Raw genomic sequence first — 18,156 nt, 5'->3', positions numbered from 1 at the left:
CCGACTATTGTTGAGATCATACTGGAGTCATCACATTTGATTGTTTCTCATATGTTCTCATCTTTTGGCTGAGTTGAAGGAGACCTTTTTCCTTAAGTATATCAAACACAGCATCTTCTCCATTTCAGCATAGGGCAAAAGAGGGTAGAAATCATTAGATGGGAGGAATCAATAGGTCACTGTCACAATACATCTGATTAGAAAAAGAGACTTTAAGCATACTCTGCTAAACCTAAACTGAGATGCACAGAACACTTAAGAGTAGCTTAGAAATAATTATAGTCTTATTTCCTGAGATGTTAAATTTTAATGCCTCTTAAAGGATTATTGATAAAGTGTTTGTCAAATTTTGCAAGTGTTTCTGGCTTTCCTCTTTGCAGGGTTTCAGCTAGAAGTCCTGAGAGGGTACTGCTGTGCTTAGATGTGGGTGAGTGTATGTAAGTTGCTGGGAGCAGCATCTTGAGGTGTCTCTGGTTTTAGGTAGTAGCAACTGGACTGCAAAGTTCTGTATCTATAAGAAACATTCAAATAAGAAATTAGTCTTTGGAATGAGCCTTATACACTCAGAGATAGAAGCACTAAGCAGACTTGATAGGATATGCACCTGTTGGAGTGAGTCCAGAGGAGGACCACAAAGATGATATGAGGGTTGGAGCACATCTTCTATGAAGACAAGCTGAGAGAGTTGGGGTTGTTCAGCCTGGAGAAGAAAAAGCTCTGAGGAGACCTTCTGACAGTCTTCCAGTATTTAGAGGGGGCCTACAAGAAAGCTGGAGAGTGGCTTTTTGCAAGAGTGTGTAGTGATAGAAGGGATAATGGCTTTTAAACTGAAAGAGGAGAGATTTAGGTTAGATCTAAGGAAGAAATTCTTCATTGTGAGAATGGTGAGGCACTGGAACAGGTTGCCCAGAGAAGTTGTGGATGCCCCTTCCCTGGAAGTGTTGAAGGCTAGGTTGGATGAGGCTTTGAGCAACCTTATCTAGTGGAAGGTGTCCCTGCCCATGGCAGGGAGTTTGAAACTAGATGATCTTTAAGGTCCCTTCCAACACAAACCATTCTATGATTCTAAAGTTTGGAATAATATGATGGGTAAGCTAGGCTGTAATGATTCAGATCCATCCAACCCAACACGTTGTTTCAAACAGTGACCACAAATGGTTATCTAGGGACAAGTAAGAATAAAACAATCAGATATGATACTTAGAACTTTAATTCTGTCCCAGTCTCCAGTTATCTTCAGCACAGCAGATTTCCTGAGTCTAATGAGATTTATCTTTTCATATCCCCATTGTATCTTTCTGACAGATATTTGTGTAGTTTCCACTTGAGCAAATCTGAACTTTTAGCATCTGCCACAGTTTTGGCAGAGAGTTTCAGGGTTCTGTCATCCATTACGTAAAGAAACACCTTTCTTTTTGGCTTAGCTCCTGCCTTGTGAATGGGCTTCATTCTTGTTCTGGATGAGAAAGTGTGACTGAACTATGGATTAACATAATGGCATAATGTACTCTGCTTTAACCATTCCTTTCTTAATAAATCCTGACTTTTGATTTGATCTTTTTGACTGCCAGTAAATTTGAGTTGACACTGGTAATTGAGCTGATATTTTTATAAGTTGATCAGGGAGGTCTCCCTCTAAGAGATATTAAAAAACATCTAGACTCAGTCCTGAACAACTGGCTCTAGGTGACCCTGCCTGAGCATGGGGATTGGGCCAGATGACCTCCAGAGGTCCCTTCTGATCTCAATTATTCCATGATTCTGTGATTTTCGTGGATCTATCTACCAGATCTTATCTCTGTTAACATCTCTTTTTATTTACAAATGAGGACTGTCTTTTCCTACCTCATTTTATTTAAAGTGTCTTTAGTTAAAGTGAATTTCATCACTATTTTACTTTTGTTCTTTTAAGTTCTTATTTTTTTTTCCAGTTGCACTAATAATTGCTATCCTTCATAATTTTGTATCATCAAACTTGTTTGCATCTGTTATCTGCTTCTCAGGTCTTTTAGGGAAGGTAGGTGTTTAAAATCACAGAACACAGCATGGATATGTGAAGAACTTTACTACTGTTTCTCCATGTTTGTGACCGCTACCATTTAGTTCTACCCTCCATTTCTTATCTTTCAACCAAAAATTCATCTGTGCAAGGACATGGCTAATTGATTTCTCCAAAGCTATTTGCCATACTATCTAAAAGTAATTCATGTAACAAAATACTACTTAAAAGCTTATCAGAATAAAAAAAAATCGTAACCTTCGAAAGTATTAAAAGGTAACAAACACACTTTTTATGGAGAAACATTTCAAAACTCCGGAGAGAAGCTTGAAAAAACACAGGACTATTTTGTTACAATTACACATAGGAACCTCTGTGTAGACAGTTCAATATAATAGAAACAATTTGTTTTTCATTTGTTCATTTCATGACAATATGTTTCTTGTGGAATATTATTTTTGTACTAAAAATTGTTATAATCTTTTAGTTATATGTATAAATTTCTGATGATTAATTCAAGTGTATAAAATCATCCTCATAATTGAGTCAATGAAATAATATTTTTGTTGCCAAAGTGGAAAATATCTATTTGAAGTGAATCATATGGTATTTTCCCTCATGAAACAAAAAAAAAATCCAAAATACCATGTTATTTTGAAAGTAATAGGCCTTTCAATCCAAGAGAAATTATATATTTCTGGTATTACTAACAAAATTAGGAACTAGATTTGTAAATAAAAGACAAATATTTGTACACTTTTTGCCCTTCAGCCTTTTAAGAGAGGCCATCACCTGAGCTGTCAAAGACGTAATATAATTTGACAGGAGTAAACCATAACTCCTCTTTGAGTTTACTACTTCATGTTACTCTCTATCCCATGTTTATCTCCTTCCCCCTAGTCAGAGAGACAGAGTAGGTAATTATATTCTTTAATAAGATCATTGACTTTCGGGCTGAAACAGTGTGTTATATTTATGTAACTAGAAATCAGTGACACTCAATCAGTTGGAAAGTTATGGGAAATTATTAGTTATTCTAGGAAAGAAGAGGCGAGTACAAGAATCAAGGAAGAGGAGATTGTCTTGTTGGACTGAAGAAGAAATTGTTTTGATTGAAGAAAGTTATACAGTGTTTTGGAACAAAGCTTGTTTAATGTTTTCATTCATAATATGCTCCTAAGAATAGGGATTTCTTCCTATCTGCTACAGGATAGCATCTGTTCCCATGGAAAAGAGCCTATTGAACAAAATCTGAGAATTAATGATGGTTTTCTATAAATACATCATTAAGTAAACTGTAAGGGAGAAGGGTTAGCAAGTGAAAGGATAGTGTAGACACAAAAATAAATGGATATACACTAGTTATAAACACTTTTGTGCTGGAAATTGTGAGGAGGCTGTTGTTACCTTTGGAAGAACTTTGGGAAAGTCAAGAGGTATCTTCGCTGGAAATAGAGGAAAAAAACTCGCATTGTTTTAAGAAGGAAAGTGATTATTCATGTTTTACTTGATATCAACGATGAACGTTTGTAGGAACAAGGACTGGAATATGTGTTTAGTTTTCATGTAAATTTGCTAAACTCTAGACTCAGGAAAATTCTTTTTGAGGTCATTGAAAGTGTAATTATACAACAGAACTGCTTCAAGCAGTATGCATTGTGTAGTTCCAAACAATACAATTTTTTAGAAAGTGTATTCCCAAGCGACAGTGACTTTCTCCAAACAGATGGGAAATACAGCTTAAATTCCCCTATTCTAAGTCAGTTTACATCTGTTGCTCCTTAGTGTGTTTGCAACATCATGCAATTCTGAGACGTTTCCAGGTAGATCACCTTTTTGAAGACAATTAGATCCTTTGTTTGAACAACAAAACAGATAACTATTCATCTACTGAATGCACAGCAAAAGCTACTCAAGTCACTCTGGCTAGGCCCTGAATTGGTTATTTGATATAAAAAGGAGGCTATCTTCTTTCATTCTACTTTCTGGCAGTTTTGTAAGTTTAGAATGGATATTATGTCCTCCTCCTTCCAAGCAAAATTGATTGGCAAACTGAGCTCACGTTCATGAATATTTCTGTTGTAACTGAACTCATACTTGTCAGCCAATAAACTGTTCACTGAAAAATTAACTAACAATTCTGTATTGCAAACCCAGGCTGATGATCATCAAAGGCATGATGCTTCTTTGGCATTATAAAATTAGATTTCAGTCATTCCTAATTAAACGGTGTTTGTGCTGTACTTAGTGCTATTTTGTAATCGTGATGTAGAATGAAGGATAAATTAAAATTTAAATATGGCATTTAATTTACAAGAATGATTCTTGGAGTCATGATCAACTAAGAAGTTTTCATGGCTGACAGTGCTGGTATTGACTTGAACGCTAATAGATGTTTCTTGTTTTCCATCCCTCAAGAGCATCACACTTATCTTGAAAGATCTAAAAATTCTTTTCCAGTTGAAAAATCCTGTTCAGTCTGCTTGTATTCTTTTGCTCTCTTATAACTGCCTCGTTATCTGCTGTTATCTGATATTTTACTGTAATACATGGTTTTGACTTTTTTGTTGTTGTTGTAATAGCTAGTAACACTTTATGTATTTTATTCTTTTAGCTACACTGAAAGAACTCATATCCCAGACTATGGTGCGCTGGTCCCAGGAAGATCAGATTCAAGATCCTGAATTAGTTCGGATTATGTACACCCTCCTTCGCAGGCAATATGACAGCATTGGTGAGCTACTGCAAGCTCTGCGGAAAGCGTACACTATTAGTGCTGCCTCTGTGAAGGATACCATTAATCTGCTTGCAGCCCTGGGCCAGATTCGTTCACTTCTCAGTGTCAGGATGGAAAAGAGGAGGAATTGCTAATGATTAATGGATTAGGGTATGGAATTAACATAATTTTATTTTTAAGTTTGCGTAAAGCTTTCTGTTATATTAATAAATCCTTTAATTTTAGATCCTGGATGAAAATTATTGCTGTACTAAAATGCAGATATGTGCCAGAAATTTTCATTTTCACAGATATTTCCAAGATGGTTCCATTTCTCTCTCTAGCAAGATGAAATGTGTCAAATTTTCTGTGAACTAAGGTATTTTCTCATCTAAAGACAACGGACTCCTTTTACTATAGTTAAGCCTAATGCTTAAGGCTTCATCAAACTACATGTTTTAGCAGCTCTGGAGAAATCAGATAACTGAAGTCTTTGTTGGTGTCAATACTACATCCTTCCCAAACTTAAAGCTCGCATTATATTTCATGCATGAGTGACTAGACTTGCTGGTGTCTTTTTAGTTTGAAAGTTTGTGCAAGCAGTTAGGTAGAACCAGCAGTGTTGCTGTGATCTGAAATATTTCAAACTGGTTAGTATTTAAGCATTTGAACACAGAAGACTACTTATTTTGTTCCTTATAACATTAGAATTACAAGAAATTGCCTTAATGTAACACCTGCTGATGCGAAAGTGATTTTTCTGCATCTTACTATGAAATTACCTCTGTTAAGCAGCGGTATTATGGTGCATACCTGTGTGTCTTTTACTCCTTTTGTGTAAATAATTGCCAGATTAAGCCATTTAATGTTGGAAGAGAAAAAAAAATCACAGAAAATTAATTACTTCAATTAAAATGGTATGTTTAAAAGAAGAGAAAATGATAGTACAATTAGCTGAGAACTGTATTTATTTGTCCTTCATCAAGAACATTGAACAATTTCTCTCTTTTACAACAGTTGTAAGGAACTTCCATTATTCTTACTATTTCACTGTAAAAACTGTATTGTTTTTGTAAAAATTACAAAACCTAATCTCTTCAGTTGAATTGAGCAAATCATGATAACAACTCATTAGTTAGTATGTGACAGCATTACCGAATTTGTCCTTGATACTGAGTTTGTAAAGTTGCTGAGTATTCTAGGAGGGAAAAAAGGTATGTTTTGTTTAAACTCAGTATGTGTGTAGTCCCCCTTCCCGGAAGTGCTGTATTATGAGTCATCTTCCATTCCCAGTTCTCTATATTTTTTTAAAGCAGGCATGATGTCTGTTATTTGCCATTTATTTTAACAGGTTGATATAAATGTTAGAAATTCCTGAATTCCCTATTGAAACACATAAATTGTGTTCGGAATTATGAAACTAATACAGTGAATTCTACAACATGTTGAGAGCACAGTGGGCAGAGCGAAAACGTTAAAATATTACCATTTAAGGGGACTGTATGCCGTTTTACATATTCTGACAGATGATCTTAATTTTGGAAATATTGATGAAACACATTTAACAGATAACCTTGAATATTAAGTCTATTTATTGTCTTCTACTTTGTGAACTGAGAAAATTAGATAAGAGGTGTTACTGAAGAGGTAACATTATATTTAAATTTCTTGATCTCCCAATTCACTACTTTAAACATAACAGAATATATTCTTTTCCACTTAGATCATCACAAAATGTACTTTTTCTTTAAACAGAACAGATGGTAAGAGCAATTTAAAGATGAAGAAATGCCATTTTGAAATAATTTAAAAGTTTAGATTCTTATTATATAGAATTCATGAAAATTAGAGGAACGATAGCATATTGAAATGTGAAGCATTTAGTTGTCAGGTAGTTTTGCATTATGCTGAAATCTAATAATTCTAAATTATGTTACTATAGTGAATGCATATTTCTGAAATATCTAATAATGCATCATTGATTTAAATTAAAATGGTGTTTCTTAAAAACACATTGTTGCATTTTCTTCCATTTTAGGGATATAATGAACAACAAGGTGTTTTTATCAGCATCCTAACTTAATGAGAGTCTTGGGCATGCATGAAACTGTTATGGATGTGATGGTGAATGTGCTTGGAGGAGACAAATCTCAGGTAATTTCACCATAATTTTATTGTGTGTTTTGCATTTTGAACCTTTCCAAAAGTATGATAAGATGTTTAAGAAGAGGTATCCAATGAAAAATAGGTCTCCCTCATGTAAGATAGATTTTGCTTGTCCAAATTGAAATACTGATTAAGAATAGAACAGTTTTTATAGTACTAGAGGGAGAAGGCCAGCTTTCTAGGATTTGATTTTTAAAAAGTGGTGAGAGGTAATAGGTGTTTCGTTTGTCTTTTAATAGGACTTTAAAGGTTTTGTTCTTATTTTAAATTAAACATATACATTAGCTGAGTTTATGGGAGGTGTAGCTCTGCTAGGAAAATATACCTCTTCATCTTAGATAAAGTCTTATTAGCAATGAACTACAAGAAGAGACTAACACCAACTTAATTCTGAATGCTCGAATTCAAATAGTTGAATTGAGCAACAATTTTCTTGAAGTGTTGTATTTTCTCATTTCTTAGCATTAAGCTTGAATACATCTGTGTTAGTTTAAAGGCAGAGGGGCATAAATTTTGAGACATTTTTTTTTTAACTGGACATTTAGGCTACTGAAGAAAGTCAACAGTGAAGCAGGCTTATCTTCTTTCTTCTCTTTGCTTATGCCTGATGTTTTTATCCTGTCCCCTCCCTCCTCAAAAGAGGGGTCTCCTCTGATCCCAGTACTGCTTACTTTGTTTCATTTTGCCTGGCCAGTAGTTCTTCTTATGTATTGGAACAATTTTCAGCCCATTTTCTACCTTCTGCTTATCTTGTCTCTGTATTCACATACTGGTTTTAGCTATCCTGTTTTAATATGCTTACATTTGATTTCAAGGCAAGCTACAGTTAGTTGTAAGATGATTAATACTTTGCTAATATATAGGTGGTTTTGCTGCTATGAGTACATATAGTCAAAGGTGACAAAAAAAAACCCTCCCAAAACAACCACCCCACAGTGCCTTCTAATTTTATTAAAAAGTTTTCAGAGAAAATTTTTGTAACACGTATCTACAAAAATACTTTACAGAAATTACCATGATATCATTCAAAGAGAATACAGACCTAAAAAATTACTTTATAACTCGATGTTGCAGCATTTAATGTGTCTGGCCACCCAAAATGTCCTGTTTTGTGTCTCTGTCTTTATGAAATGCATAGGAAGAGTTAGGTACCTCAGAATGAATCCAAAACCTTAGCTACTGAACTGGAACTGGCATAGAAGTAGAAATCCCATGAAGAAGTATGGGCAAGAAATAGGGTGTGTTTGGAATTTGATCTGTTCCAGACTCCGGTGCCTCATTTTCTCCTTAAGTGTGGAAACTTCCAGATACTTAAGATTTAGAACCATCATTTTCTTCTGGAGTCACAGGGCTATAGTCATGTTAGGAAATGACACTGCAAGGTTTATTATCAAAGAGTTTTGCACACTGTTAGCACAGATTTTAAATATTGCAGTGAGGAGATTTCACCGAACAATCATTGGGCAGAGAACTGTACAGGCAGAGAGAAGTGTTGCTTCTAAGTTCCAAGCCTGAAGTTTCCTTCATAGGAACTGCAACCTTGCAGGGAGAGAAAGTACCATTTTTAAAGTTGTTTGCTGTCTGTTTATCTTCTGCTGGCATGCTTGACTTCTAATCTGGCAGAGAAGTCTCACTTGAAAGGTTGTTGACTCTAGGTAGAACCACTGGGCAGTACTCTGGAAAAGGGACATGTTTGTGTATTTTCACGCACCTTTCACTCTGCCAGGTAAGGTATTCTTCTGAATGAAAAGGAGTAGGGCCAGAAACAGGGAGCATGTTTGGTCAGCTGTGGTTTATATACTCATTTGAAATTCTCTGTGGGTTTGTCCAGTGAGTCACTTATGTGCTGTTCAAGTACAGTGATGGCATCAGGCACTGCTTTTCCTGCTCTCCAGCAAGTTCCTCATGGATAGATATGTTAGTATGTTCCATTTTGTTTTCTCTGTCCAGCTTCATGGACGTTTCTTTTTGTTCAGTGTTATAGCTTCAAGAGATGAAATGAGGAACAATGCAATGTAGTCCCTGGTTTAGGGGTTGACATTTTCCTAGGTTGTGGCAGCAGATGGTTTAAGCTAAATCTCCAGCTTCTTGGATTAAGTCATTTTATCATGAGGCTGTATCGAGTCATGTAGCGAGATTGTTATAGCTCATATTTCTCCGAAGGAACGGTGAGAAGGTAAAAACTTGTCAGTTCAAACTGAAGAAAATTTATACCAAGCTTCTTTCCAGCTGTGCTATTAATAGATGAGTCAGAAACAGATGAGGAGATCTGTGGAATATGGTGTGGCTGAAGATATTTTAGTACCTCAGAAGTATTTTACTAGTACTGGCTAACAAAACCTTGGAAAGGCACTTCATTGGTGAAATGTATATCCCAGAAAATACTTGGGCCAGACTTTCAGCATTTCCGTCACAGTTAGGTTTTAATGTGTATCCTAATGCCTGAAATATTTATTTTTACAACTTTGTCTTTAGATCTTATAATTTTGGAATCTTAATGTCACGTTCATTTCTGGTGTTGGTTGTTCATTCATTTTCCGAAAATCCTGAGCAACACCCTTTTTGTCTGTAAGAATTGAATCCTTTTACTTCAAAATTATTTCTTACTGATTGAAAGTTTTAGAGTTCCATATTCATATATATCCCCGTTGATAATGAGGAATTTCTGAAATGACCATTTTTAACAGTATTGATGTTAATGTAATTTTCTAAACAGTTATGTCACCATTCTGTTAAAATACCTGTAAATTTGGGGGGTGGAAGCTTTGTTGCATATTTTCATGAATGAATTAATGTTTTTTATTCATTTTCATCTAACCTACGTTTAAGAACAGAAATCATATATAATGCTGCTTGTACGTAATTGCTCCTTCATGACTGAAATAGACAAATGAGCCACATATATTAGCGAAAAAATGTGCTGAAGTAAAGCTACAGTTAATCGAGTCTCTGGAAGTTAGGAAGTGCACCTGATGTCTTGAAACATAAGCTGTATGTGATACAGCTTTTTAATTACATAATCACTTTTTTTTTCAAGATTGTTGTCTCATTAAGTGAAAAGGTTGCACTTCTCAGAATGAATTAGAGTTGCATTGTAAAGAAGGCAACATTTATTAGACTTTGTTATTATAAAGTATAAGCAATATTACTTATAGTTGAAAGATATAAAGTGAAGCAGACAGGATGTCATAGGAAGAAAAAACACATGATACTGTGATTAAAATGCTCGGATATCACCTTGGGTATTATAGACTATATATATAAGATATGTAATATATTCCTATTTCTGCCTAAAGGGTGCTAGTCAGATTATTTAAAAAAGAATTCTCCTCTATGGTAATGAATTTTCTCATTAATTTTGTGAGTATCCTTAGGACATAGATCTGCAATTGAACTTGATACTTTTAAAAAAGTGCTATATAATAGTAAATTTAATAAATCAGATAGAAAAACCTTAAAAAAAGCATCAAAAATCTGTCCCATGATTTTGATCTTGTTCTTTCAGCTCCTTTCAGTAAAATGTAAGAATGGCATAACTTGTTCATCTGGGATATTATGACTAATTGCAACTTGTAAAACATTCTTTCATGAGTACTACAGATGAAATTATTTTATTTTCAGAGAAATCCTTGCACATAATGTGCAGCAAGTAAAGCATTTGGGTTTTTTTGTTTGGTTTTGATTTTAAAAGCAGTGGATGGTAATGCAATTTAATGTTTTGTTTTATCTTATCAGACCTATGCATTGAGCAACATAGGAGTCTTGTAGAAATGTTTTATATGAATGCTGTATATTCTAGTTGTAATATGGGAGGTTAAACTAAGATTCTTGAAAATTCTTTCTTCTGCTATAACCTGATACTGGGGGGTGAGCTTATTATCGTAATGCTACTAAGATAGAATTTTTGTGTAACTGCATTTGCTAGTCTGCAAATTGCTTTGATGAGAATTGTTTCTCCATTATTTTCCCCTTACGTGTCCCCCATAGTCCTCTGCAAAATGATTTTTTCAACATTTTAAACCTAATGGCCTAACGAACACAAATGTTGAAAGGAAACATGCAACTGTCAGCCGCTTATCGCCTTGGTAACTTCACTATACTTTCCTAATTAGGAGTGCAGGAAGAAGAGTTGGAACAGATTGGTAATTAACATATTTCACTGCTCTGTCAACTTTCTTCTTCAGCAGATCGCTTTCCTAAGATGGTGGCAAGCTGTTGCCGATTCCTGTGCTACTTCTGTCGAATCAGTCGACAAAACCAAAAGGCCATGTTTGAGCATCTTAGCTACTTGCTGGAAAACAGCAGCGTTGGACTGGGTACGTCATGTAGCTGTAGCAGCTAAAAGCAAGACCAGGAGGAACTGTAATATCACAAGACTAGTATCTAATTTGCATAGCAAGTTGAAGCATGTGTTGAAGCCTCTATGAAGCTTAAACCACTTTGTGGTTTCACCTCTAACTTATTTCAGTTTTTCCATTTTCTTTTCATGCTTACATGTCTGTGAATTGTATTTGAAACAGAATAGTCTAAAACTGTGGTTTTAAATACCTTGAAAAATTTAAGATTAAATCCATACAGTTTAACATTTTTTTCCATTCAAAATAGTTGTGATTGGAAATCTAAGATTAAATTAAGCCTTTATGGTGCTTTCCTTTTTCATCTGGTTTCATTTCCCTTCCCTCTGAAATTTAGGCCACTAATGCAAATTTCATATTTTTCCTTTGAAACGCTGAATATATGTTTTTTAATGTGTGTGCATTAGATTTTGTAACACAAAGAAAATTGTCTTGACTAAACAAATGCTCATATTAATAAGGTATAGCAAGGCAAGCCAGTGTGTGATTTCACAGTGCTTTAGCCGTTCATGGGGACCATTTTGATGCCTACATTTGCCCATATTGAACACAGAAAATGGGAAGAACAGCCATACAACACAAATATTTAATATATTTATGTTCTAGATTCCAGTGTGATTGCTGCCCTCTGCTGCATGACTGTGATTACTGCAAACTGAATTTAATTACTGTATATTAACTTCTGCAGCGTTTCCTTCAATGAGAGGTTCAACACCACTAGATGTTGCAGCAGCCTCTGTAATGGACAACAATGAGCTTGCACTAGCATTGGAGGAGCCAGATCTCGATAAGGTAAGTGATCACTCTCACCTGTTTACCTATTTATTAAATAGTGTACTTGTGCTAGAAGGGAAAAGAACAAGTTTGATCAGAGTGATTTTTGGATATGATCGCAGAAATACTTGGTCTAGGTAGGTGCTATCTTTTCCCTGATTTTGCTTTACACTTAGTGGGAATCACAGCAGAAGAGATGTATTTCTATCTTCTGTATCCTTTCACTGTTGTTATCTGGTAGAAAGGATGACAAGAAAACAGACGTGAAACGGGAGAAAGGCATATCAAGAAACATTGTTTGGGGAAGACTAAATTTGGGAATTAAGAGGACAATGTGAAGAAAGGAAGCAGGTCTTTTGGCTTAAATAAATCCTAGAGATTGATGAGGATGGAGTTAAGAGCTCAGAATGGAAGGGCAGGTATTTGAAGAAAAGTTGGAACAGGATTTTAAGGGTGGTTGCAGGAAACTGAATCCAGGACTCAGGTCATTGGCAATGGTTAGGATAATGGGAAATGTGAGCAGAGGCAGGATGAACTAGAAATGGTGGGTAAAAGTATACAAAAAGTTGCATGAAAGTTCTTTGTATATCCAGGAAAGATATCATCTTCCAGAGGTGGAAGATGGATGCCCAGTTAAAAGAGGAGGAAATCAGGGAAAGGAAGTGAAATGTGCTAGCATAGCATCGGGGAATAGAAAACAGAAGGCAGTGTTTAATATAAATGGAGGAGAACAGTTAAGCACCTAGATGATAGCTTAGCACAGGGAAAGCCTCTGTGCAGTGTGGGAGGATCCTGTGATGAGAGTAGAACTGGTTATGGGGGTGTTTGTGATCAGCATCTGCTGTGGGAGAGGAAAAGTTGGGAAACGGAAATAAATGGACATATGATGGGGATAACTAGGAGAAGACAGAGACAAGAATATGAAAGGGAAGGATGTGAGAGAGCACAGGAATATATTAATTAGATAAAGGTAGCGTTGAGAACAATTATCCATGTTGTATCACCTGCAAAATTGCTGAGAGTGCACTCTGTCCTGACATTAATAAAGATATTATACAATGTTGGCCCCAGTATCAACGCTTGGGATACACCACTAGTGACTGTCCCATATTTTCATGGAAAGTACTGGAGGGCAAGTCACTTAAACTGAATTTCACTATTGACCATTAACTGCATGTTCCTCATTTACTGATTGCTTGCCTTGGAACACTTGGCACAGTGCAAGTGCTGAATGTTGAAACAGGAACAGATGTCAGCTGCAACATGCACAGCATTTTTCTTACAGCTGAAAAATCAGGCTGTGTGTCTCTCAGTCTGGGCTTCCCAAACTCATCAGTCGTTTTAGCCGTAAGAAGGGTAATGTATTGGCTGTAATATATTAACTTTGGTGGGTCGATAACTTTATCTAGTGCAGTATCTGGATGTTATTCGGTAAATAAATCTATATACTGAATAACAGGAAAAACCAAATACTGTATAGCTAGTTTGATGAATGTGGCACTCACAGCCTACGCACAGAATGATACAGCGTTTCTGTGTGACTAGAGTTTGTACCATAAAGTCTATGTTCAAAGCAAATAAATTACACGTAGACAACTTAACTTTTGAACTTTTGCCATTGCAAATTTGACCTCTTTTTACTGCAAATGTGTGAATATGTGGAAGGTAGAGGATTGCACAAGAAAACTATCCCATGGTCTGATGATATACTGTACTAAACTGAGTAGATGAAAATTATGGGGTTTGGTGGTAGCATTATTAAATCTGAAAAGAGATGGGGAAGAGATTTATTCTACTGGTTTTCTCACATTATATGCGAGCTGCATCTCTAGACTCCTACAAGTGTATATTCACTCATATCTTCTGAATGGATACTAGAAAACTATCAAATCCTGTTAAGAATTGCATACTTTTTCCACTGAGTGCACTGAGTAACTTCCTTACTGCATACTGTAATTTACATTAGCCTGTTTTTCCTCTGTTGCAGCCTTTTGGAGGCAACTTGTATACGGTATCAGCAGAGGTGTATAATTCTCCTTCCTGAATTCATAACTAGTTTCTCTCTTAAGGCATTAGGTAATGACTGAATATGACTTCATGGATATGGAATTGCTATAGGGCACCTAAGCAGAATAACATATCTCCCTTTTCCAAATAGAAAAACCCATCTCATTTCTGCCACCCATTTTTGGCTGCGTTCCATTGTAAGAAAGATTCTTGATGTTCATTACCTATTTCAAAATATATTTCAGTACTATAATCACATTCATATGTTGTTCTTTATGTATTGTAAATAAAAATAAAATCATGTGTTTGCTCAGTTATCTGCAAATTTATTTTTTAAATGACTGAGAAATCATTCCATATGTTTCAGAAATTCAGTTTACTATAATTAATCAAATTTGTCGTCATTTCTCAAAGATTTCTCTTACAGATATTCGTCTTGATAAGAAATGCTGTTATGAATTTACGTATTGCCAAAAATTTTAACCTTTGTGGTTTCAGACTCTTAAAACTGTTCAGTGATACTTATCATTCTTCTGAAAAATGTAATTGTTTGCGTATCTATTAAAATGGGAATTACAATAAATAAGCTTTTGATGCAATATTTATTTTGCTATTGCAGCAAATTAGCCATATGTGGTTATTGATGTGATTTTTAAAGTTGTTAAATAGTATTTTAACTGTTGTTTATGTACTGTAAAAAAAGATCTGAATTCCACAATATTTTATTCTACTTTTCACATCCCACATTCGTTCCTGCGGTTTTATTGTTGTGTCTGCATATAACGAGGTGACTTCAGAAATAAGAGTGCTTGACTGTTTTATCATCAAAAGCAAGAGCTAGAAACTAAGACTGATGCAATAATGAACTATGTTTGTAGTTTCTGAGGTATAACACCTAGCATATAAAAATACTGTTATTAAAATAAATTACTATGTTAATTTTTTTTCAGACTTACTTTTAGAAATGTATTTCTAAACACATGAATAAATGATTGCTTCTGTATTTTAGGTTGTTACCTACCTGGCAGGTTGTGGCCTGCAGAGTTGTCCAGTACTGCTGGCTAAAGGATATCCAGACATTGGATGGAATCCAATAGAGGGTGAACGTTACCTGTCATTCTTAAGATTTGCAGTTTTTGTTAACAGTAAGTGAAATTTCTTGGCATCCAAATTCCATCAAAAGCTTTCCTTAAAATTACTTTTCTAACCATAAAAATATGTTAATGGCTGAATAAAGATAATGCATCCTCTTCTTATTACAAATACAAGATTATTGGTATATTGTAATTTTTTGAATCTTTATAGTTAGTTGCATTTTTTCCTTACTCTTTTTGCAACTTGCATTATTTAATAGAGTGACCTGTTAAGGTAGCAAATGATGTTAGGAATCCTTTCAGTAAGTAAACTGTGGTATTTACGTATACCACATATGCCGGTTATAAAGATAATCATTGAGCACTGATTGTAGACCTTGCTTGGCCACTGTACCACTGGGAGATTTAGAGGTTTGTAATTAAGCCATTTTGCATTACAAAAAAGCAAATTTCCAATAGGTCACATGTTTATGTAGTTCTGAGGGATCAGTGTTCATAAAACACCTTGACTGTGTACATTAAATCTGATGTCTTAAAAAAAGAAAAAAATCTTCTTCTTTCATAATTGTCTTATGCTTCCTTGTGTGGGAAATTTCCGTTTGAAATTTGTGAAACAAATATGCTAAAATCAAATTTTAATTATCTGAATACCACAACAAAAAAGCATTCTCCAGTTCATGTGGATTTTTTTTTATCAAACTAGTAATTTAGATTAGAGATTACATGAGATGAAAAAATTTGTCTGTTCTCCACCTATCTGTTCTGCCAATGTGGAAAATGTTTTAAAGGACAACTAGGGACAGCCAGAAGGGAAATAATTTTAAACAGTCTAATTTTTACATTTTAGGTGTCCTATTCACATTTTATTGGTCTGAAATTAACAAATAATACCTGAAACAGAAACAATAATCATATTTACTATTCAGTTCAGTAAACATACCTGAAGTATGTTCATTAGTTGATAAGCCTTTAGCTATTGAGCAGGCTGCTGAACTAACTTGATAAACTGCTATGATATAAGAAATGTAGAAAGTAGTTGTTGAGTTAATAAAGGGTGTATTTTTCATTGTTGATTTTATAAGTAAATGTTAAAAGTACTCTGTATAATTAGATGAAGATAACTTTGATCTTAATTGTGAGAGTTTATTTAGTAGGAAGAGTAAACTTTGCTGGATGGACTGCTCGTTAGTATAATTCAGTTTTAGTTTCAAGTGTTTCAGCTGCTTTTTTTCTGAAAAACAGTTGTGACTGGGGTTTTGAACCTTTTCATTATGACAGTTTTGGAGGTAGCACTTTTGAAATCAGATTACTAATTTGGCTGTTCTCTGCTTGAGAAGGCAATTACAATTGGTAAAATATTTTCATTGTTGAGATAAAAACAACAAACATACACTTGTAAACACATGAATGAATTTTGACTCTGGCAAATGAATCCTTGGAATAAGCAAAACTTCTTTCTTCAAGAAAAATTCTTTTTGAACTTGGCCTGCAAGGTAAATTAGAGCAGGCTGCAAGATATTAAAGATATTTTCAGAAGTTTGGAATCCCATCACAAGGGATATGAAAAAGAATATACAGAAATATACATAAGATTCTAGTGGTAAATACAATGTACAAGAAATTGTAAATGTAGACTAATTCATTCTTGACCTCTGTCCTTGAAGTAAGTTTCTTTCCTGCACATTCTAAATTAAAACTACCTGCAAGGGTCATTTGCTGATATGTACTTCCTTTTACTTTAATTTGCACTACTCACAAAGCTATCATTGATGTATCAAAACCTGCCCCAATTAAGATAAATTTTTAACATCTGGATCTAAATTATGTTGGAAATGAGCAATATTGGTAGTGCTTTTATTGAACTAAAAATAAATTACATTTTATAATTTTATTTGTATTTGCTATTTGATTCTGCAATATGGATTCAAACAGCCCCTCACATTTTTTAAAGGGGTTTTGTATTTGCCTCATCAAAAGTTATATGAAACATGCAAAGATTCAGGAGCATCTGGTTACTGTAGCTGAATGTTGTGCATGTTTCGATGATCGTTTGTATACCTATAGAGAGGTATTTAGTGAATTTTTTTGAGATTAGGTTTTACTTAATTCATTATTTTAAAAATCTTCACTTAGAAGGTTTTAACCAAATGAAACTAAAATTGTTGACTTTAAGATTTAAAATTCTGCATTTTCCCTGCAATATGAAAATAAGATGAATGAAAAGGAGAAAGAAAGAGAAAGAAGGGACAGGATTTGTGCAAAGTCAGTAGTTAGTGTATAGAATCATTGAATCATTTAGGTTGGAAAAGACCCTTAAGATCATCAAGTCCACCACTAAACCATGTCCCTAAGTGCCATGTCTACCCATCTTTTAAATACCTTTAGGAATGGTGAGTCCACTTCCCTGGGGAGCCTGTTCCAATGCTTGACAACCCTTTTGGTGGAGAAATTTTTCCTAATAGCCAATCTAAACCTCCCCTGGCTCAACTTGAGGCCATTTCCTCTCATCCTGTGCTCCTTTTCAAGATCATACCAGTGTCTTAAGTAGGAAAAATAGAAGACTGGTCTGGTTAAAGTGTTTAGCTCCTCCTCCTAGTGCCAGTCAGTCCCAGTCATCTCACCTACCATTGCCTTCCATTGACCAACTTCCTGGTAGCACCACTGCTGCTCTCAGTTAAACCACAGTTTCTAATCCTACTTTTTTGGAGGCTGCTAAAGCTGCAATGTTGTTTCATGTAAACTTGCTACTTGCGTTTCTGTACTGGTTTAGTACTGTAGCTTGTATGTAAAATATAAATACTGATGATCCAAGCTGCTGACATCACAAGTTCAATGACTGTGAACTGTTTCTTTTCCTGTAATTTGTTTTCTTCCTAGATGTCCCAATTTTTTCATATCTTCCTACAGATTTTCATTATTCTTGTAAGGTAGCCACTGTGAATTCCTGAACAGTTGCATTTAACCATAAGCTGAGCTTTTGACCCAATTATTATTCCTGTCATGCTTCCATGTGCCACTAAACGCAGTCCATGAAGCAGTTAGTTA

The 18,156-nt window shown here is 34.9% G+C and overlaps 1 protein-coding gene across 1 annotated transcript in view; it reads left to right on the top strand.

The window, feature by feature from the left end:
- Nucleotides 1-18,156, top strand: part of RYR3 (ryanodine receptor 3) — a 203,647-nt gene that overhangs the window by 94,040 nt on the left and 91,451 nt on the right. Inside the window, 7 exon segments of the mRNA XM_086613614.1 lie at nt 4,614-4,844; nt 4,847-4,886; nt 6,754-6,775; nt 6,777-6,891; nt 11,069-11,197; nt 11,925-12,028; nt 15,027-15,162. Coding sequence (XP_086469740.1) covers nt 4,614-4,844; nt 4,847-4,886; nt 6,754-6,775; nt 6,777-6,891; nt 11,069-11,197; nt 11,925-12,028; nt 15,027-15,162 — 777 coding nt within the window.

The sequence above is a fragment of the Tauraco erythrolophus genome, chromosome 6 (assembly GCF_009769465.1).
Source record: "Tauraco erythrolophus isolate bTauEry1 chromosome 6, bTauEry1.pri, whole genome shotgun sequence".
In the NCBI taxonomy this organism is placed as follows: Eukaryota; Metazoa; Chordata; class Aves; order Musophagiformes; family Musophagidae; genus Tauraco; species Tauraco erythrolophus.
This window is presented reverse-complemented; position numbering and strand designations above follow the sequence as displayed.